The 24,007-nt window shown below is 40.0% G+C and overlaps 2 protein-coding genes across 2 annotated transcripts in view; one reads left to right on the plus strand and one right to left on the minus strand.

Moving 5' to 3' along the window:
• fam222ba (family with sequence similarity 222 member Ba) overlaps positions 1-24,007 on the minus strand; it is a 157,927-nt gene that overhangs the window by 90,752 nt on the left and 43,168 nt on the right. The window lies entirely within an intron of this gene.
• Positions 14,169-24,007, plus strand: part of eral1 (Era-like 12S mitochondrial rRNA chaperone 1) — a 35,244-nt gene continuing 25,405 nt past the window's right edge. The window contains exons 1-3 of the mRNA XM_061897986.1: positions 14,169-14,401; positions 22,906-23,055; positions 23,197-23,324. Coding sequence (XP_061753970.1) covers positions 14,299-14,401; positions 22,906-23,055; positions 23,197-23,324 — 381 coding nt within the window. The 5' untranslated portion in view covers positions 14,169-14,298. The remainder of the gene's footprint in view (positions 14,402-22,905; positions 23,056-23,196; positions 23,325-24,007) is intronic.

Here is a 24,007-nt window from a genome sequence, read left to right on the forward strand (position 1 = left end):
TTATTTTTCATAGGAGTTTTTAGACAGAACAAATATACATACACTTGATTGAAGAACATATCTATATCTAAACTTAAGAGAAGAAAATATAATTGTATTTTGTGAAAAATAAATTAAAACGTTAAACAAACATAATAATAATAATAATGATGAATAATCAAAAACAAATATGGTTGTAAGATCATACATGTATTAAGTTTAGAGACCTTCTTTCCCTTTTCTGGTCGCTGTAGCAATGAAAATAGGTCTTTGTGAAACACTTTTTATTCTGGAGTGCATTCAAAGTAGGTTTATTATGTTCACAAAAAAGGATATCAAAATAATTTAATCTCTGGACTAGGGTTGTACAGTATAGCGGTATTAATATAGTACCGTGATACTAATGAATCATATACGGTACTATACCGCCTCTGAAAAGTACCGATAACATCCACTGTAATGATACCAAGTACAGTAGTGCATCTAGTCGATACTACTATGATTACATCAATATTTTTTGGCATCACATCTTCTTTCGTTTTTTTTTTGTTTTTTTTTAATGTATAGTATGTTTTTAAACTCAGGAAATATGTCCCTGGACACATAAGGATTTTAAATATGACCAATGTATGATCCTGTTACTACTTGGTATCAGATTGACACCCAAATTTGTGGTATCATCCAAAACTAATGTAAAGTATCAAACAACAGAAGAATAAGGGATTATTACATTATAACAGAAGTGTAGATAGAATATGTTAAAACATAGTAAGCAGATATTAACAATAAATGAACAAGAAGATTAATAATTCATTTTCTACCACTTGGCCTTAATAATGTTGACAAAATTAGCTCAAAAAACATTTTTTGCGGGAGTTTAATTTATTTTTTAATATAATGTCTGTGCTTGACTCAAAGTTACCCACCAGTTACTCAGTAAAAAAGTGTTTTTTTCAGTGACTATTTACCCACTTTTACTTGAGAAAATATTTGGATGGCTACTTTTTTGCATTTACTTGAGTACAATTTTTTGGCAGCTCCACTTGTGCATCACTGCACTCAACACAGCTCATATGGTGAGTGTGCAGTATAGGAGGTGGCCGTTTACATCCTAACGTCTATAGTATTGATAAAGAGGGGGTATCATTATTGGATCGATACTAGCATGATGATATTGGTACTTTCACCTGTCTTTCATGTTTTTAATTATTTTGTTGGTACTGTGACATTGTGTTTTAAAGGGGAATCGCACTTTTTTTTTTTTATTTTACCTATCGTTCACGATCATTATGAGACACAAGAACACACATGTCTTTTTTTAGGATTTTATATATGATAAAAACCGCTAGTTTGATTCTGCTAATGGGATTCACCGTTGTCGCCTTCAACACCTTCTAAAACAACTTTCAAAACACTCCATCAACGTTTTTAGGTACACACTGCAAGTCTATGTACAATGAATTATCAGACGCTTTCATAAGGATATGCAATATCTGTTTATGTTTATTTTTTACTATATTTTGATAATTTTAATCATTTTCTGGACTGATTTCTTCAGCGCATTGATTTCCGTTTCCACAGCAGCGCACGTCCGACTTCTGCCAAAAACTGCGTGTTCCTACTTCCTACTGTCTTTTAATCATTACAGGATCGATAACAGAAAACAAAGACAACCCTTTTTGGACAGATGAGAATTCACAACATTATATTTTTGAATGAACAATGGATGAACTGCTGCTGCTTATAGAAGTGAGTACAAAGGAAGGGGTGAGACGTTGAAGCAGGCGGAAACCGAGAGCGTGAGGTGAAAGTGACTTTGACGCTATAAATGTTAAACTTGAAGCCATCATATATTTACATAAATGGAGTGCTTACCCAAATGAACCTGAAAATCATCCCCAGCCAGGAGGACCAAGCACACAACTGTCCATCAAGTTAGTCACACCTGATGGACAAGACAGAGAAACAACAACAACAGCAACAAAACAACACGATACGTACAAATATTATATGAAGAATGATAGCATTGAAGCAGTTAGTGAAGTAAATATTAATAACACAGAAATCAATAAATCAATCAAAGTTTACTTATACAGCCCTTAATCACACATTTCTCAAAAAGCTACACAAGCCACAATGACTTCCTCAGCTTACATCCCCCATCAGGGCAAGAAAAAACTCAACCCAGTGGGAACAGCGAGAAACCTTGGAAGGCACCGTAGATGTGGGGATCCCCCCTGGGTGACCGGTGCAATGGATGCAGAGTGGATACAGTTAATAATGTACGAGTCCAGTCCATAGTGAAGGCAGCGGGGGATCCTCTTGCATTTAGACACGTCGGGGTGCAGAGACGTCACCAACTGATGCAAAAGGAGTGGTCACCCTGGGTCCAGACTTCATTTGAAAGTCCAGTTTTTTAGGAGGCCAGCAGAGGAGGCCAGCAGTGGATCATCTTGAATGGAGACGAGTCAGCAGCGCAGACACGTCACCATTTGATGCAATGCAGAGTGGTCCTTCCTGGGTCCGGGCTTGGAACAGCTAATGCCTCATTTGTGGTGGTTGATCCAAAGTCACCTAAAAACCTCTCCATGCAGGAGAGGGGGGCAGAGCAGAAAAGAGTTACAGCAGATCAACTGGTCTAAAATGGGGTCTATTTAAAGGCTAAAGTATACAAATTAGTTTTAAGATGGGACTTAAAAGCCTACTGAAATGAGATTTTCTGATTTAAACGGGGATAGCAGGTCCACTCTATGTGTCATACTTGATATTTTTGCTGAAAGGATTTAGTAGAGAACATCCACAATAAATTTCGCAACTTTCAGTGCTAAGAGAAATGCCCTGCCTCTACCGGAAGTCGCAAACGATGACGTCACATGTCTGATGGCTCCTCACATTCTCACATTGTTTTCAATGGGAGCATCCAACAAAAAGTGCTATTCGGACTGAGAAAACGACAATTTCCCCATTAATTTGAGCGAGGATGAAAGATTTGTGTTTGAGGATATTGGTAGCAAAGGACTACAAAAAAAAAAAGTTAAAAAATAAATAAATAAAAAATGCAATTGCATTGGGACGGATTCCGATGTTTTTAGACACATTTACTAGGTTAATTCTGGGGAATCCCTTATCTTTCTATTGTGTTGCTAGTGTTTTAGTGAGTTAAATAGTACCTGATAGTCGGAAGGGTGTATCCACAGATGTCTTGACGCGCAGTGTCTCAGGGGAGTAGACAGCAGCTATGGACGGCACAAGCTCAGCTTTTCTCCGGTAAGAACGGACTTTTTAACCACAATTTTCTCACTGAAACCTGCTGGTTGACATGTGCTCGGGATTCATGTTCTCTTGACCGCGCTCTGATTCATAGGAAAGTTTCACCTCCAAGAATTTTAAACAAGGAATCACCGTGTGTTTGTGTGGCTAAAGGCTAAAGCTTCCCGACTCCATCTTTCTACTGTGACTTCTCCAATATTAATTGAACAAATTGCAAAACATTCAGCAACACAGATGTCCAAACAACTGTATAATTATGCCTTTAAAGCAGACGACATTTAGCTGTGTGTGTGCGCAGCGCTCATACTTCCTAAAAACCCGTGGCGTCATCCGCACACGTCATCATTACACGACGTTTCGAAGACGAAACTCCCGGGAAATTTAAAATTGTAATTTAGTAAACTAAAAAGGCCGTATTGGCATGTGTTGCAATGTTAATATTTCATAATTGATATATAAACTATCAGACTGCGTGGTGGGTAGTAGTGGGTTTCAGTAGGCCTTTAAAATGCTTACTGAGGTAGCTTTGTTACCGGTAGGGCATTCTAGAGTACAGGAGCCCAAATAGAAAACGCTCTAAAGCCTGCAGATTTTTTGGGCTCTGGGAATCATTAATAAGCCAGAGTTCTTTGAACGCAGATTTTTGGCCAGGAAATATGGTACAATACAATCAGCAGGATATGATAGAGCTAGACCGTTCAGTATTTTATATGTAAGTAGTTACACCTTAAAATTGCATCTTAAGTGCACAGGAAGCCAGTGCAGGTGAGCAGTATGGTTGTAATATGTTCAAACTTTCTTGTTCTACAGATGGAGCAATAAAAATACCAATATAAATAGCACCGTTGATAATTAATACTATTAGTAATTACCCCTATTATGAACAATACAATTGTTTCAAATGTAACAATACATATCCTGTATGTAATGAAAACTTAAATTACAAAATAAAGCAGATAAATGGAGGGGAAGAAAGAGAAGCAAACTGTATTAACTTTTTAGATTGCTATAGTGCCAATAGGTTAAGCTTTGTCAGGGTGCTGTGTTTTACCCTACCATGAATTGATTAGCATGGACCCCGACTTAAACAAGTTGAAAAACTTATTCAGGTGATACCATTTAGTGGGCAATTGTACGGAATATGTACTGTACTGTGCAATCTACTAATCAAACTTTCAATCAATCAATTAATCAATCAAACCCAGTTTCCCCTAGGTTAACAACAATAACATATGTTGGATGAAACGTAAATTATAAGCTGGAGTGTTTGTATGCAAATGTGCTTGTAGATGTATAGTGTGTGTATATGCATATTTGTACAGTGACTGTGCGTGTGGGTGTATGTACCGCGGCTGTGTACTGTATATATGTGCTGTATTTGAGTATGTATGTTGGAGCAGATGTACCCATGTATGTGGGTAAGTACCAATGTGTGCGCGTATGTATGTATGAATGAATTAATGAATGTACGTATGTATGTATATATGTATGAATAATTGTGTGTAAGTGAGTATGTCTGTGTATACAGTGGGGCAAAAAAGTATTTAGTCAGCCACCGATTGTGCAAGTTCTGCCACCTAAAATGATGACAGAGGTCTGTAATTTTCATTATAGGTACACTTCAACTGTGAGAGACAGAATGTGAAAAAAAAAATCCATGAATTCACATTGTAGGAATTTAAAAAAAATTATTTGTATATTATGGTGCAAAATAAGTATTTGGTCAACCATTCAAAGCTCTCACTGATGGAAGGAGGTTTTGGCTCAAAATCTCACGATACATGGCCCGATTCATTCTTTCCTTAACACAGATCAATCATCCTGTCCCCCTCAGCAGAAAAAAAACCCCAAAGCATGATGTTTCCACCCCCATGCTTCACAGTAGGTTTGGTGTTCTTGGGATGCAACTCAGATTTCTTCTTCCTCCAAACACGACAAGTTGAGTTAATACCAAAATGGATACATGGATGATACAGCAGAGGATTGGGAGAATGTCATGTGGTCAGATGAAACCAAAATAGAACTTTTTGGTATAAACTCAACTCGTCGTGTTTGGAGGAAGAAGAATACTGAGTTGCATCCTAAGAACACCATACCTACTGTGAAGCATGGGGGTGGAAACCTCATGCTTTGGGGCTGTTTTTTCTGCTAAGGGGACAGGACGATTGATCCGTGTTAAGGAAAGAATAAATGGGGCCATGTATCGTAAGATTTTGAGCCAAAACCTCCTTCCATCAGTGAGAGCTTTGAATGGTTGACCAAATACTTATTTTCCACCATCGTTTACAAATAAGTTATTTAAAATTCCTACAATGTGAATTCCTGGAATTTTTTTTTTACATTCTGTCTCTCACAGTTGAAGTGTACCTATGATGAAAATTACAGACCTCTGTCATCATTTTAAGTGGGAGAACTTGCACAATCGGTGGCTGACTAAATACTTTTATGCCCCACTGTATAGATCCATCCATCTTCTTCCGCTTATCCGAGGTCGGGTCGCGGGGGCAGCAGCCGAAGCAGGGAAGCCCAGACTTCCCTCTCCCCAGCCACTTCGTCTAGCTCTTCCCGGGGGATCCCGAGGCGTTCCCAGGCCAGCCAGGAGACATAGTCTTCCCAACGTGTCCTGGGTCTTCCCCGTGGCCTCCTACCGGTTGGACGTGCCCTAAACACCTCCCTAGGGAGGCGTTCGGGTGGCATCCTGACCAGATGCCCGAACCACCTCATCTGGCTCCTCTCGATGATATATTGGTCTCCCAGTGTGTGCGGGAGCCAAAGTACGGCCCCAGCCACCCAGAGGGCCCAACAAAACAGCAGGTGCGGTGCCCAGGGAACAAGGGACCACCGGCCCCACGCAGTCAGGCAGGGCAGCAATCGGAACATTCCTAAGAATGTTGCCCTTACTTAAGAGTCCCATGCAACTGCTGAGCTATCAGGGATAGTGATCAACAAACTTAAGGCGATATCACAAAATAATTCAAGAACCTTGAACACTTTTATCCTAAAACTACGGCCCGCGGGCCAGATCCGGCCTGCCAGCGTTCGATATCTGGCCCGCGGGAAGTCCCAAGTTAATTTTTTTAAAATTTTTGTATTCTATTTTTTTTTTTTTTAAATCAGTGCTTTCTAATCCATTTTCTACCCATAGTTGCTTGTTACTCTGAGTCTCCTAGCCGCTCAGGCAAATCACATTGTCTAAAAATGCATTTTCCGATCGATGACGTGATATCTTATATATATACATACTGTATATATATATATACAGTACATATATACATATATATATATACTGTATAAATATATATATATATATAAATATATACACAGTATATATATATATATATATATATATATATATATATATATATATATATATATATATATATATATATATATATATATAAACAGCCACGCCCCCGGCCAAATTATTTTAACCCAATGCGGCCCCCGAGTCAAAAAGTTTGGGGACCCCTGCTTTAAGGTAACACTGGCCCTGTATTTAATTGGTATTGAATCAATACCAAGCTTACTGCACATGAACTGAGTTGATTGATTCAACTGAAATGCGGCACATGAAGTCTTATTGGCGGCTGCTCTAAATGGATAGGTGGAATACAGCTCATGATTAAATGGTCTGCAGGCAAAACCTTTTTTCGTGAGAGTGCTCTTCCTGAAGGCCAAAGTTAATGCAGTCAGAAGGAGAAGTCTGATACATGCCCTTGTGAAACAGCCATGTGAGGGAAACCCTGAGGGAGGGAAGGCCTTGAATGAATTTGAGTGAGCGTGGGAGTGAAGGTTTAGATCCTCAAATGTCCTTTTGGTGTCTGTTTCACTTGGAATTCTGCAGCAAGTGTCGGCTAAAAGCTGCATTTTTGTGTTTCTTCTCCGTCATTGAAGAGCTTTTAGTGTTTTTGATGATGACAGATTGTGAGCTACCTGATATCCTTCATCATCCTCCCCGCTGGATGTGTGTGTTCCACCCCGGGCAGGTCCTGCAGGACTGACAAACAGCCGGCGTGTTTGATGGACGACATGGAGACATCTGCTCAGCTTGGGTTTTGCGAGGCGGAAGAAAAAACATGTTATGTTAATCAATCAATATGCTGATCATTAACCTCACATGCGCGGAGGGCTGCAATAAGCCGGAGCAGAGGCGTGGGTGGTTGGGGGTTTTCACTTTTTTATGAGGTACATACAAAAAAATTCAAGGATGTTTGGCGGGCATTTTCATACATTTTGTACATTAAATATGGACTAAAACTAGCAGACTCACGAGCAGTTCATTCCCCAGATATGTCTCTCTTTTTAAATCTCACTCCCACTGATCCGACTTATTCTATTCACACTGTTTATACTGATTACCAATGATTACTGATTTGTATGTTTGGAACATAATCATGTATATTAGTTTTGTACATTCATAACTATTTACAGTATGTGCTATAATTTAGTTTGTCTATATCCATATTATAATGTTGATCCATTACATCTCGTTTGTATATTTAGTTTTACATTTTTATTCTATTTTCCATCCATCCATTTTCTACCGCTTATTCCCTTTGGGGTTGCGGGGGACGCTGGTGCCTATCTCAGCTACAATCGGGCGGAAGGCGGAGTACACCCTGGACAAGTCGCCACCTCATCGCAGGGCCAACACAGATATTGTATTTTATTAATTTGTTTTTGTTTTATTATTTGTTTTAACCTGTCTTGTACAGAATAAATTATTTAAAAAATAAAAACAGTAGATATGTTTGCTTTTGGGATGTGCCGATCTATTGAACACCAATTAGTATTGGTCCATTTTCTTGAAAAAGTGTCAATCACAAATGACGATCCTCTATGACTAATATAATATTTATTTTAATGAGGATTTTGGATTAAGACAAAAAAGAGTAGTTAAATAGTCTTATTTTAACAAAATGCTGAGGGCCAATTAAAAAAAAAAAACTGGTTTGCAGGTGGTGCTCTGTTTTTGCAACTTTCAGCAGGATGATACATCCTCAAATTGTGGTAACAGTGCGTCAAGCTTCCCTCAGGGACCAGCTCTGTTTTGTACATTTTTAGGGAGAAGAGGGGGGGAAATAACTGCAGTGCAATGTGATTAATGGTTAAAGACTCTCCATCCCTCACAAAGAAGCAACCTTTGCACAATGTCATCTATTTGAACATGTGCACACTTCATGTCATATGATGTGTGATAGATGTTGCATGTTGTCTGATATAGGTCATATGATGTGTGATATACAGTGTATGATGTCTGATATACAGTACAGTATGTTGTATGGTGGTGCCCTATATTTAAGCCTATTCAAAAGGGAACTGCACTTTTTTTAAACATTTGCATGTCATTCACAATGCTTATGTGAGATAAGCACACATGCATTGGAATGCATTTTATGCATTGCAACTCATAAATAAACACCGGTAAAAGTCAGGGCAGCCGTTTTTAATCCACCTCTAAAGTGCTCTAAAAACATCCAAAAACCTCTTTCAACGTTGTAAATACATGATGCAAGTATATATTTAATGTAGTAACAGTCATATTTATAATAACATTTAACATTTATATATTTTGCTCATTTTAAGCATATGACGGTGTCTTTATTTCACAGACGCATCACAATAACAATAACTACTACTCTGCTCATGACCGACTTCATGAGAGCCATGAAAGTTTACTTTTGGGAAAAATTATGAAACGGAACTTTATATCTTTTTTAGCCTAAATATAAGAAGGATGATCTACACGTTTAAGAAGCGGTGTGCTAAACAGATCCATCTTTAGTTCAGTTGTTTTCATTTATTTATTTATTTAATAAAATAATCTAACAAGGGAATAATATACAAATAAATCAATCAATGTAACACTAAAGTAAAATATGAATAAAAAGGAGCAGAAACATTATCATGCAGCAGTATTACTAAGTGCTGAACAAGAAACACAAACAACGAACACAATAAAACCATCACTTATTGTACAATGTCTGCTCTCACTGGGACATCTACCCGTTTAGATGAAGAATTAATCATAATTCACCTGCAGGTCAAAATAAAATAAAAAGTGGCCACAGGCGAGCAATTTATCATTCTTTCCTCACCATCTCTGGGTCTAAATTAGATGTCAAAATGTAAAAATGTCAGTTTTTTTGCTAAACCTTCTACTATCCAGGTGAGAAGCATGATTTATAATCTACAAGCAACTTTCACCAGCTCAGATGCGATGCAGCAGCTCACCGGCTCATAGCTCTTCATGATCACGGCCCCACTAGTTTGTCTGCGTTAGCGTTTTTTCTTATGATCCATAGCCCGGATCATGTTTTGTCTGTTAGTTTTGACAACCTTAGTTCTGTTTCAGCCCCCCTGTTTTATGTCTCCTTGGTTACAATGGGTGCTGATTGGTTGCAGCTGCCTCTGATTGGTGTCTAGGATGCTCACCTGCTGCCAGGCCCTAATCAGAGTGCCATTTATTCACATTGCTAGCCACACACTGTCTGGCTTCCTAATTTTCTACAAGCAACAATTAACGACGGTTTGTTTGATTCCTGTCTTTATATGCTAGCACTAGGCTCTACTTTGCTTTGCCATCCATGCTATCGGCACGCTTTTGTGTTTCCTGTTTTTTCCCGCATGATTTATGAAAAATAAATCAATTCCTACCTGCACCCTGTGTCTGGAGTCCGTCTGTATCTTGGAAGAATGACCTCCGCATAAACATGCGACCCAGTCGTTACATTTATAATAACAATATTGCTCATACTTGGTCAATATTCAGGCCACAACATGTAGATGGAGAATTGTATTTTGGATGTTTCTTTAGAGGGTTTTATGGACGTAACTCAGACAACGAGAAAATGATGCAGCTCACACTCTAGTTCAAGGGAGCAGAATCAAAGAGTACACAAATTTGCAGTGATCACTTCGTTAAAAGTTTGTTTGACAAACTTTTAACGATTATTATTTCCCATTTAAGCATTATCTTGACATTATTTGTATTTCTTAAACACGTTTACTATGATTGTTGTGAAAAAGCACCATCCTGGCGTGTCTAAACATGAACCCCGTTTCCATATGAGTTTGGAAATTTTGTTAGATGTAAATATAAACGGAAAACAATGATTTGCAAATCCTTTTCAACCCATATTCAGTTGAATGCACTACAAAGACAAGATATTTGATGTTCAAAGTCATAAACGTTTTTTTTTTTGCAAATAATAAGTAACTTAGAATTTCATGGCTTCAACACGTACCAAAGTAGTTGGAAAAGGGCATTATAACCACTGTGTTACATCACCTTTCAGCATTAATGGTGCCTTCACAGATGTGTAAGTTACCCATGCCTTGAGCCCTAATGCACCTCCATACCATCACAGATGCTGCCTTTTGAACTTTGCGTCGATAACAGTCTGGATGGTTCGCTTTCCCTTTTGGTCCAGATAACACGATGTCGAATATTTCCACAAACAATTTGAAATGTGGACTCGTCATATCACAGAACACTTTTCCACTTTGCATCAGTCCATCTTAGATGATCTCGGGGCCTAGAGAAGCCAGCGGCGTTTCTGGATGTTGTTGACAAATGGCTTTCGCTTTGCATAGTAGAGCTTTAACTTGCACTTACAGATGTAGCGACAAATTGTATTTAGTGACAGTGGTTTTCTGAAGTGTTCCTGAGCCCATGTGGTGATATCCTTTAGAGATTGATGTCGTTTTTTGATACAGTGCCGTCTGAGAGATCAAAGGTCACGGTCATTCAATGTTGGTTTCCGGCCATGTCGCTTACGTGGAGTGATTTCTCCAGATTCTCTGAACTTTTTGATGATTTTATGGACCATAGATGTTGAAATCCCTACATTTCTTGCAATTGCACTTTGAGAAACGTTGTTCTTGAACTGTTTGACTATTTGCTCACGCAGTTGTGGATTAAAGGGTGTACCTCGCCCCGTCCTTTCTTGTGAAAGAATGAGCATTTTTTGGGAAGTTGTTTTTATACCCAATCGTGGCACCCACCTGTTCCCAATTAGCCTGCAGATCTGTGGGATGTTCCAAATAAGTGTTTGATGAGCATTCCTAAACTTTATCAGTATTTATTGCCACCTTTCCCAACTTCTTTGTCATGTGTTGCTGGCATTAAATTTTAAAGTTAATTATTATTTGTATAAAAAAAAAAAAAGTTTGTCAGTGTGAACATCAAATATGTTGTCTTTGTAGCATATTCAACTGAATATGGGTTGAAAATTATTTGCAAATCATTGTATTCCATTTATATTTACATCTAACACAATTTCCCAACTCATATGGAAACGGAGTTTGTAAAAGAGTAAAACTTCTGGAAACACGACCAATGTAGTCCTTGATATCACTAGGGAAAACATTTTTGATAAAAAGTATAGGGATATATTCAAATGCATGGTTGAATTTTTTTATTCGTACCTGCTTTTTGCAGGAAGATTTCAGCCTCTTTTGTTCTTGGATAGTTCGCACACGGCTTGCTGTACTACAGTCATCTTAGCTTGGTCGACCGCCACTGGTTTTCACTTCCGGAAAAAAGTCACATGTCAGAATACCAGCTCTGGGGTACATCCAATAGTTGCATTCTTAGCCACATTGTATTTGCCATATTTCACAAATTATAATGCACAAAAAAATGTGTTCTTATCTTACTTAAAGATTGAGAATGATAGGCAAAGTTCCCAAAAAAGTGTAGTTCTCCTTTAAGGTTCACCTGCTATTGACAGGTGGTCACTGAAATGAGGATATTAAAGACCATTTTGGTCTTTAATATTACTTATTTGTTAAAGTATGTTGAGGACGATTTCATCCTTTGAGGTAGACTTTTGCTCTAATTATGTCCATAACTTTGGTTGTGTAACTCTGATTGGAATATTTTTTCTTAAGAGTGTTTTTTCATCTTTAATTCTAATATTTTCATTTCAAATACTTTCATAAACCAGTGAAAAGGACCAAAAAGTTCCAAATAGTTAAAAATGGTAGTCAATGGGGACTTTCCAATAAAGTTTGCAATTTTACACATCAAAAAATAAAAATAATGCACTAAATAAGTTTCATTACTGATTTGTATATTTAGGTCTCATCTTTATTACAGCACCTTGCAAACATTGGACATTTACTACATGTACGATACTGTAACTAATTGTATGCAAATCTTAAAAAAAATAAAAAATCTAATAAACATTCAAAGAGTTGAAAAAAAACATGACATCTTTGTTAAATATATTTAGGACACAGTTGATTTAGGGATTTGAGCAAAAAGAAAGTCGAAAACAATGTGAATCCGACCATGTTTTCTACGCTGTTAACTCCCTGATTACTTCTTTGTCCTTTGGCTACTCTATTGCTATTTAATCTCTCAAATAATTTATTTGGTTGCAATTAGCTTTTTAAAAACTTAATAAGGTTTTTGCATGCAGTTTGTAAATTGTACAAGATTTTTTTATGGTAAGAAAAAATGTTTTTCAATCAGACTTTATGTATAAAGCGCTTTTCATTCATAAAATAAATGCAACACAAAGGGCTTTACAACTTAAAATCAATGCCCCAAACCCCACCTTCCCCCATCATCAGTCCCATACACACACGTGCGCACACAAACACACACAAATGAATGCATGGGTGAGTACAGAGGAGCCAAGTGAAGAAACACTATCACAGGAGCTGTCTGCAGCAGGAGGTCAGAAGACAACTGCCAGCTGATGCTGAAGCAAAGCACCCCCCACAGCCATGGCTTGGATCAGTCGTTCTCTACCGGTTTTCAGCGATGTACCCCCTATGAACATTTTTTTTAATTCAAGTACACCCTAATTAGAGCAAAGCATTTTTGGTTGAAAAAAAGAGATAAAGAAATAAAATACAGCACTATGTCATCAGTTTCTGATTTATTAAATTGTATAACAGTGCAAAATATCGCTCAGTTTCTGATTTATTAAATTGTATAACAGTGCAAAATATCGCTCGTTTGTAGTGGTCTTTCTTGAACTATTTGGGAAGCACAATTAGCCTGGTACGGGCTAACATCACGACTAACGTGTAACACGTCCGATTCGCCCAGTGACTCTCTGTCCGAGTATCAGCGCTGGGGTCCAGTGCACCACAGTTTTGTATTGTCGCTTGGCCCTTTGGCGGCGTGCTTCGGAAGATATCGGACCGCTCGTCTCCCTGGTCCGCACTGCTTACAGCGGGGCGGGGGGAGGGAGGGAGCGAGAGAGAGAGAGCGAGATTGGGAGAGCGAGCAGGCGGGCAAGTGAGGGAGGGAAGAAGAGCGTGTGCGGGTCTAATGTAAAAGCGACAAAATGTTTCTCTGCTTGCATCCCGCAAGTGACGTCAATGTTCGTCCCTCGAGAGCTATATACCACACCGTGATTGGTAGATTCTTTCAGCTCCGCACACAACGCTGTCAAGCGTCATTCATATAAAACTCGTGGGCCGCACTAACATTAAACTTTCATATTAAGGTGGGGGCCGCAAATGGCCCGCGGGCCACATGTCTGAGACCCCTGCTGTAGCGTCCAAAAGAAGTGCACACAAAGTCTACGCTCTTTTTAAACTTTTATTGAGCAACCTATACTAACACAGCTCAACTTATCTCGTTCTTTCCATATCACGTCTATCCCCATTCCTCGTTTCTGCAACCGAACGCTTTTTCTTTCTTAGCCAATCGCCTTCCAGGCGTGGTACGTTCACAAGATTGGGAATTCTGAAGATCACTCACTCAAGAACACAACATCTACCTCAGCAGGTCGTTACAATACATACTCTGGTGTATTTAAAACACAACATGAAATAAAAAAAACACACATAAAAAACACATTTTATCAAGACTGCACCTAAAGGTTATACAGCGCTATATTGAAGTTACAATATTGGCCGCAGAGAGGCGAGCTTACGTGTAGGAGGGATCTTAAAAAGCGGAAGTCTCGTTTGTCTAAAAAAACATGGTGGCCCCCTCGTCAGCAACATTGTGACTACGAACCAACGACGCAGCTTATTAAGTGTAGTTATATGCAGTTATTACTACACACACACTAATGTGTAATGGCTCTTCGAGTGTGCTGGCGTTCGTGCAGAGATTGGACTGTGCTCTCTCGACGGCTTGTGGTGTTTTCTCGACAGGAACGTGCGTCATCGCGCCTCAAAGGTGAACCTCTGAAGTGCAACATGCAGGCTAAATAGCATGTGTTGTTTCGCCGATGTATTTACTCAATACATTCATATACTACACTTCCATCCATCCATTTCCTACCGCTTTTTACCTTTTTGGGGGCGCTGGCGCCTATCTCAGCTACAATCGGGCGGAAGGCGGGGTACACCCATCCATCCATCCATTTTCTACCGCTTATTCCCTTTTGGGGTCGCGGGGGGGGGCGCTGGCGCCTATCTCAGCTACAATCGGGCGGAAGGCGGGGTACACCCTGGACAAGTCGCCACCTAATCGCAGGGCCAACACAGATAGACAGACAACATTCACACTCACATTCACACACTAGGGCCAATTTAGTGTTGCCAATCAACCTATCCCCAGGTGCATGTCTTTGGAAGTGGGAGGAAGCCGGAGTACCCGGAGGGAACCCACGCATTCACGGGGAGAACATGCAAACTCCACACAGAAAGATCCCGAGCCTGGATTTGAACCCAGGACTGCAGGACCTTCGTATTGACCCAATCCAATCCAATCCTCTTTATTTATATAAGACATTTAAACAACAATAACGTTTCCAAAGTGCTGCACAGCCATGTTAAAAACAATATTAAAAAAACAATATTACGCTCCAGCAATGACTGAATAAAAACAAAAAATAAATAAATATACAATCAATATAATAAAAAACAATATAAAAACAAATATGATTAAAAACAATTTTAAAGGGTAAAATCAATTAAAACAGTAAAATAGAAATCAAAGTGTATTAAAAAAGACAGAGGACCCTGGACAAGTCGCCACTTCATCACAGGGCCAACACAGATAGACAGACAACATCCATCCATTTTCTACCGCTTATTCCCTTTTGGGGTGGCGGGGGGTGCTGGCGCCTATCTCAGCTACAATCGGGCGGAAGGCGGGGTACACCCCGGACAAGTCGCCACCTCATCGCAGGGCCAGCACAGATAGACAGACAACATTCACAGTCACATTCACACACTGGGGCCAATTTAGCGTTGCCAATCAACCTATCCCCAGGTGCATGTCTTTGGAAGTGGGAGGAAGCATGAGTACCCGGAGGAAACCTACACATTCACGGGGAGAACATGCAAACTCCACACAGAAAGATCCCGAGCCTGGGATTGAACCCAGGACTGCAGGACCTTCGTATTGTGAGACTACACTTATATTTACTAAATGCATTCACAATAAATCTTGTGTTATTATCTGTCCACAAATTGTTGCGAAACTACATGTTAATATTCAATTTACAATTTTCCATGGAAAATTATTTGATCATATCACTTTGACCAAGCGACTATTTCAAGGATTGTTGAAAAAGTACTTATTGTATTGGATTTAAGGCTGGGCGATATGGCCTTTTTTTAATATCTCGATTTTTTTTTAGGCCATGTTGCGACACACGATATTTTTCTCGATATTTTGCCTGTGGCGACTTGTCCAGGGTGTACCCCGCCTTCTGCCCGATTGTAGCTGAGATAGGCGCCAGCGACCCCACAAGGGAATAAGCGGTAGAAAATGGATGGATGGATTTTGCCTTGGCCTTGAATGAACACTTGATACATATAATCACAGCAGAATGATTATTCTATGTGTCTACATTAAAACATTCTTCTTCATACTGCATTAATATATGCTACTTTTAAACTTTCATGCAGAGAAGGAAATCACAGCTAAGTAAATTGACCAAAACTGTATTTATTAAACAGTTATTAAGCAATGGCACAGACATTCATGTCATTTCCAAAACAGAAAGTGCAAGATTGTCGGAGACATTTTAAGTGTCAAATAAAAATGAGCTGCATTATAGAAAATCAAATACTGTTCGTCCTTCGCTATGTAGTAGTTTACTACGGACGTTATTACATTCTGTTGTTGACAATTTTTTTCTCACGGTGTTGATCTGGAAATGTTTGCCTCGGCATTTTGATGGTGTGGGCATGTGGCATCGGATGGAGATGTTGACATGGAGAGTTATCGCTCTTCATTCTCTAGCACAGGGGTCGGCAACCCGCGGCTCCGGAGCCGCATGCGGCTCTTTGGCCACTCCGATGTGGCTCAGCTGCATGTGATCGCCGACCTCCCCGAACCTCTCCTGGACATCACCCGGGGTTAACATTCTCCGATTTTCACTCGGACTACAATATTAAGGGCGTGCCATGATGGCTTTACTTTTAACGTCCTTTACATGTCATCGTGCCCGCCTTTACACCATACTATATGCGTGCCGGCCGGACGCATGCATTTCGCTGCTTATATCATCACCCGTACGAGATTGCAAGGCATACTTGGTGATACAGGTTACACTGAAGGTTGTGATATAAACAACTTTAACACTCTTACTAATATGCGCCACACTGTGAACCCACACCAAACAAGAATGACAAACCCATTTCGGGAGAACATCCTCACTAACCGAAACATAACAATTACCCAGAATCCCACGCATCCATGATACATCCTGGCTATATTATACACCCCCGCGCCCCCAACCCCGCCCACCTCGACCGACGCACAAGGGAGAGGGGGGGATGTTGGTGCTAGCGGGGTGTATAATATAGCAGGGTTTCCACATTTCATTTATTTGTGGCGGCCCGCCACGAAAGAATTACGGCCGCCACAATTTAAAAAAAAAAAAAAAGGTTTTTCTTTTTTTGGGGGGGGCTTTTGACTCGTTCTACAGCTCATAGAATCAGTGGGACTCTGTCTGTGAATGGAGTTTGTAGTTACATATTATATAAATATTATATAAAAATGTTCATAGAGTGTTGTAATTATATTCCAACTCCGCGTTCTTCTTGGTCATCGCTGCCGCCGCGGCCTCCCCCCCCTCCCCATCCCCCCATCCCTGAATATAAATATGCTTGATTTTGTATTGAATTTGCATATGTGCACCTGGGGGATAGGTTGATTGGCAACACTACATTGGCCCCATGTGTGAATGTGAGTATGAATGTTGTCTATCTGTGTTGGCCCTGTGATGAGCTGGCGACCTGTCCAGGGTGTACGTCGCCGCCGCCCGAACGCAGCTAAGATAGGCTCCAGCACTCCCCGCGACCCCGAAAGGGACAAGCGGTAGAAAATGGATGGATGGATCGGTTTTTTGCTTTTGAGTCAATGAGACATTCCTCCCACAAACCAGATGCACAAATAATGTGACATACACACTCCCCTGAACAACCAGCAGAGGCACTGCAGCCAGAGCGGTCTGGGTCACAGAACATCATATGCAAAATGCCCGGAGTTCTCTGCACAAAAACAATCCACACACTGTGGGCCTGAGCTAGCTAACGTTAGTGTTGTATTAGCTTATGCCTATTTATCCAGTTAATCTGAAAGACCATGCTAGCTGCTTATTTTATTGTATCAATGCCGTTTAATGACCTTGTCCCGATGTAGATACTGATCTCTTACCAGTGAAATGTGGGTCAAATCATCCCAAATGTCATGATTACCCTTCCTAGTGTGCCTATATTGGCTCGCCAGTTTCACACCATGTCTGCACGCTCTGGCTGCTGTGCCCTCTGCTGGTTATTCAGGGGAGTGTGTAGGTCACATTTATGTGTGCATCTGGTTTGTGGGAGGAATGTCTCATCGACACAAAAGCAAAAAAGCGATTTCACATATGCAAATACAAAATCAAGCATATTTCTACTAAAATCTCAAATTTATTTACAAATGCACGTTCATTTATACAAATCCTTGATGTATTTGTATGTCACATTTTTATATTTATAAATTTTATTTGTATAAATTTTCAAATCTCAAAAATATATTTACAAATACGCATTTATTTACACAAATTGTTTATTTATTTGTATATCACATTTTTATTTGTATATTTATTAATATATGCACATGTATTAATATCATATTGAGATATATATATATATATATATATATATATATATATATATATATATATGTAGGTGTAAGAAAAAATCACAAGACTACTTCATCTCTACAGATCTGTTTCATGAGGGGTTCCCTCAATCATCAGGAGATTTTAATGGAAGCATTCACATACAATGGTTTATATAGAGCACCGAGTGGGTGGGTACAAGCAGGCGTAGGGTGTGGTGATTGGCTCATGTGTTACCTAGGAGGTGTTTCTGTCTATGGCGGCATGTTGAAATGATTTCACTGCGCTTGTTGAGGGATGATAGATCTGGATGATATATAATAAACAGTTTCTCTTTTAAGCATAGGTTGCATCTTTTATTACCACTGTTGTAAGGTGTGCTGGATGCAAGAATTTGCCATGTTATTGAATATTCAACATTATTGTCTTTGAGTTTCCAAATGTGTTTGCTGAGTTCTGTAGAATTCTGCAAAGTCTGGTTTCTAAAGGAGGCGTTGTGATTATTCCATCTTGTTTTGAACGCTCCTTCGGTTAATCCTACGTACGTGTCGGATGTGTTAATGTCCTTGCGTATTACCTTTGCTTGGTAAACGACTGATGTCTGTAAGCACCTTCCGTTGAGAGGGCAATTCCGGTTTCTTGCGACAGTTACATGCATTATTGGTTTCAGAGTCGTTTAGTCTGGGGGTAGGCAGTCCTTTTGCAATTGCTTTGTTGTGGTTTGAAATGATTTGTTGCATGTTATTCATACAGCTGTAGCTCAATTTGATGTTGTTCTTGTTGAATATTTTTCTAGGGTGTTGCCTTTGGGGAAGTGTTTGTCGATCAGAGTGAGGAACTTGCGGCCGATGTTGGTTGAGATGTCTTTGCTGAATGGCGGATTGTACCAGATGATGTTGTTTCGTTTTCTGCTCTTTTTTGGTTGGTTTCCTGGGGTGGGTTCATAGGTAAGGGTGAAGTTGTATCCGCTTTCATCAAGTGCTTTCTGGTACGGGGGGGTTGCTTGGTCGAATTCAGCTTTGCTGGATGACAGCATCGATAGCCTTTTATTAATTCCGGTAGGTATTCTTTTCGTGGTGGTGGGTGGGTGGTTGCTGTCGTGGTGCACGTATTGGAGTGTTGTGTTGGGTTTCGTGAATGGTTGGTAGCTGTTATTTCTCAGGTTGAAAGTGACGTCGAGGAAGTTGACGGTTTGCTTGTTGGCTTCAATCGTGATCCGTAGGCCGTTTTCTTTGAAGATTTGGCATATGCGCTTCTTGGTGTTCTCGCTGCTCCTTGGCGAGGCGCGGCACACTGCCAGTCCGTCATCACGGTAAATACCAAGGTTCAGGTTGAGGCTAGCAAGCTGGGAGAGGAGGAAACTCCCAACGAGTTCGCACGTTTCTGCTCCGTCAAAACTCCCCATAGTAACGTCAAATGTTGAATTGTTCTTTTTTTGCCATGGTGTACTGTTGTGGATGAGTATGGAGTTCTTTGCGTGGATGATGATGTTTCTTTCGTTGCCTGTGATTGAGTCGTAGTCCGAGGCGAAGTTTAGTGCTTGGGTCAGTAGGTCTTGAAACAGATCTGTAGAGATGAAGTAGTCTTGTGATTTTTTCCCACACCTACATATTGCGCTCTACCACGGTATCGAGCACTATTCTCCGGATAATCCAATCAAGACATATATATATACATATATATATATATATATATATATATATATATATATATATATATATATATATATATATATATATATATATATATATATATATATATATATATATATATATATATATATATATATATATATATATATATACATATATATATATATATATATATATATACATATATATATATATATATATATATATATATATATATATATATATATATATATATATATGTATATATATATATATATAAGTTGATGGGAGACAATTCTACTTCCATAGGATTGATTCCAATATCAATAGAGTCAAGGTAATATCAGCATTGGTTACAGATTTTTTCAGTTGTTTTATGTTTATTTTTTTAAAATAAATATGTTGTTTCATGACTATAGGTGATTACGGGAACGCAGATCGACCGGTAAATTGAGAGCTTTGCCTTCCGACTCAGCTCCTTCTTCACCACAACAGATTGATACAGCGTCCGTATTACTGAAGACGCCATCCTCACCTATGGTCATGAGCTTTGCGTTATGACCGAAAGGACAAATCATGGGTACATGCGGCCGAAATGAGTTTCCTCCCTTAGAGATAGGGTGAGAAGCTCTGTCATCCGGGAGGAGCTCAAAGTAAAGCCACTGCTCCTCCACATCGAGAGGAGGTGATATGAACCACCCACATGAGGTGGTTCGGGCATCTGGTCACGATGCCACCAGAACGCCTCCCTAGGCAGGTGTTTAGGGCACGTCCGACCGGTAGGAGGCCACAGAGAAGACCCAGGACACGTTGGGAAGACTATGTCTCCCGGCTGGCCTGGGGACGGCTCGGGATCCCGGGAGGAGCTGGACGAAGTGGCTAGAGAGAGGAAAATGTCAGCTTCCCTTCTTAGGCTGCTGCCCCCGCGACCCAACCTCGGATAAGCGGAAGAAAATGGATGGATGTTGTGTCATTGATGTGTTGATACATTGTGAAATTCTTCACAATGGGCGGCATAGCTCGGTTGGTAGAGTGGCCGTGCCAGCAACTTGAGGGTTGCAGGTTCGATTCCCGCTTGTGCCATCCTAGTTACTGCCGTTGTGTCCTTGGGCAAGACACTTTACCCACCTGCTCCCAGTGCCACCCACACTGGTTTAAATGTCACTTAGAAATTGGGTGTCACTATGTAAAGCACTTTGAGTCACTTGAGAAAAGCGCTATATAAATATAATTCACTTCACAATATATATTTTTGCATATATCTTCGATCAGTGTTTTTTCATATTATAGTCATCATCAACAAATTAAAAGAACATTGACGTCACTTGCGGGATGCAAGCAGAAAAACGTTTTGTCGCTTTTACACTAGACCCACACGCGCTCTTCCTGCCTATCTTACTCGACCGCTCTCTTAATCTCGCTCCCTCCCTCGCTCGCTCCCTCCCTTCACCCGCGCCGCTGTAAACAGTCCGGGCCAGGGAGACAAGCGGTGCAATAGCTTCCGAAGCACTCCGCCGAAGGACCAAGCGACAATACAAAACTGTGGTGCACTGGACCCCAGCGCCGATACCCGGGCAGACAGTGACTGGGCGAATCGGACGTGTTCTACGTTAGTCGTGATGTTAGCCCATTCTGGACTAATCTTGTTACCGTAACTGTAACTCGAAGCAGAGACAATCTGTGTTATTTGGGTCCAAAATAGCTCTTTCAACGTTCTGGGTTGCCTACCCTTGTGTTAGTGGAAAAGGGGCAAATGTGAAGTGAAGTGAATTATATTTATATAGCGCTTTTTCTCTAGTGACTCAAAGCGCTTTACATAGTGAAACCCAATATCTAAGTTACATTCAAACCAGTGTGGGTGGCACTGGGAGCAGGTGGGTAAAGTGTCTTGCACAAGGACACAACGGCAGTGACTAGGATGCCAGAAGCGGGAATCGAACCTGCAACCCTCAAGTTGCTGGCACAGCCACTCTACCAACCGAGCTAAACCGCCCCACCAAATGAGTCAAAGCGACAGAAATGTTGCCATGGATACGAAGGTTTTCTAACTTGCCTGACTGCAGTCACACCGCGACACCTGTCCGTCAGTAATAACAGTCCCCGATAACCTGGACCAATTCAAACCGTTATTTTTTAAAAATTGTTTAATCTGCATTGCCTCACACGATGAGCACTACATATATTTTTATATGACGCCAGATAACACTCCAGGAGCCGTCACTTTTTTGCGCTCGCTATTCCGGTACTTTCTCGGCTATTATCCACCGACCGCCGTGTTGCTGTAGGAAGGAAAAGCGGAACGACACACATCGCGGGAATAACATTATTCTCGGTGCGTCGGCTCAATACAAATATATTCCACAACCCCATATATGTCTTTTTCAAAGCCTGAAGTGAAAAGAAAGGTTAGTGATGAGTGAAGACAATTCCAGGAAGAGTGGGAGATGCAATATTTCTCTGTTGAGCACAGCGGCACCCCAACATATCTTATTTGCACAGAGAAAGTTGTGTTGCACGATTATTTTTAATTTTCCTGAAGGAATCAATAAAGTACTATCTACCTACAGTATCTATCTTCTCATTTGTGTCATTTATATTTTGATTTTATTTTGTGTTGAAAATAAAAATAAAGACATTTAAAAATATATATTTTTAAAAACATGTTTTCTTGCGGCCCAGCCTCGCCCAGCCTTTGCATCCATTGGCCCCCAGGTTAATTGAGTTTGAGACCCCAGATTTACATGATCTTGAGCCTACAAATGTCTTTGCTACGTTGCACAGGACTTAGACTAAGAGTGGTTGTAATTCAAAACTAAAATGGAGAGTAAAAAAAGATGAAACGGGATAAAGGACAGTATCACACTGTCCTGATCCTGATTCTAGTATACATATGAAAGTGTACTGACGGAAATAATCCATTTGAGACACAGCCTTCCCGTATCGCCTTTCCAGGCAGTGCAATAATGGAGATACTGGTGTCTTCACAGGAAATGGAACCTTTAACTGTGGAAGAAGTGACCCGTTTAGCTTCACTCCAGCCTGTTTTATCACATCAGATGCATTTGTAAGCACGTTGCTGAAAGGAAATCCTGAAGTTGGAGATTATCGCCTTCCCGTCTCTGTTCCTTTAGACAACGGTAACCGAACCCTGAACATATCTCATATTTGCAGCCCTTTGAGACACTAGTGATTTAGGGCTATATAAGTAAACATTGATTGATTGATTGATATTTCAGGGAGCGTGTGTGTCATTAAAGTAATCTGTGTTTTCATTTTAGGTGAACAAACTTCACTACTACAGAGACGTCCCGATCAGCCGATTAATTCAAAGATTTTAAAAGTGGCCATAATTGGTTCCCCGAATGCTGGAAAATCCACTTTGTCCAATCAGCTTCTTGGCAGAAAGGTCTGTACAGTATATACGTTAATATATATCTTTTAATTGTCCTCTTTAAACATCTACTGTACATAATTTATTTTTCTTTAGAAAAACAGCTTTAAGTGGAGGTCAGACTTCTGATTAATTGTAAAATTTACTCCAGGACTCTCCCTGCAGTTAGCAGTTATTAACGATTCAATACTATGGTTAACATTTGTTGATGGACACATTCTTTTTTCACACCACAAAAGAACAAAAGCATTCCTTCCTGTGCATACGCTCCTCTTCATGATAGAGAATTAATAGTTAGAACCTTAGCTCCAAGCGCTCAGATCTGTCAAAGCTAAGTCTATGAACATGAACTGATCAAAACTACTCGGATGAGAGGACAAACCTCTTCTAAGACAACTGCTCAGTTGAATTCCGTGAGAATACCAATAACCTGATAAATGAGAACACCCATAGGCACATTCGTATTCAAATATAAAAAATCACATTCTATAAATTTGACATGCTTCCAGTATTTTCAGATTTGTAAACCACAATATACATCCCAAAGATGTTAAATAAAGTAAAAAGGCAAACATGTCGCATGTCAAATAAATTTATTTTCCACAAGTCAAGTCAGTGTTGCCACAGATGCCTGTAAGTACTATCCAAGGGCTTGACTCAGGTGCGGGACATGAGAAATGACATGTGTTGTGGAGGTG

This window comes from Nerophis ophidion, linkage group LG04 (genome assembly GCF_033978795.1).
Source record: "Nerophis ophidion isolate RoL-2023_Sa linkage group LG04, RoL_Noph_v1.0, whole genome shotgun sequence".
Taxonomy (NCBI): Eukaryota; Metazoa; Chordata; class Actinopteri; order Syngnathiformes; family Syngnathidae; genus Nerophis; species Nerophis ophidion.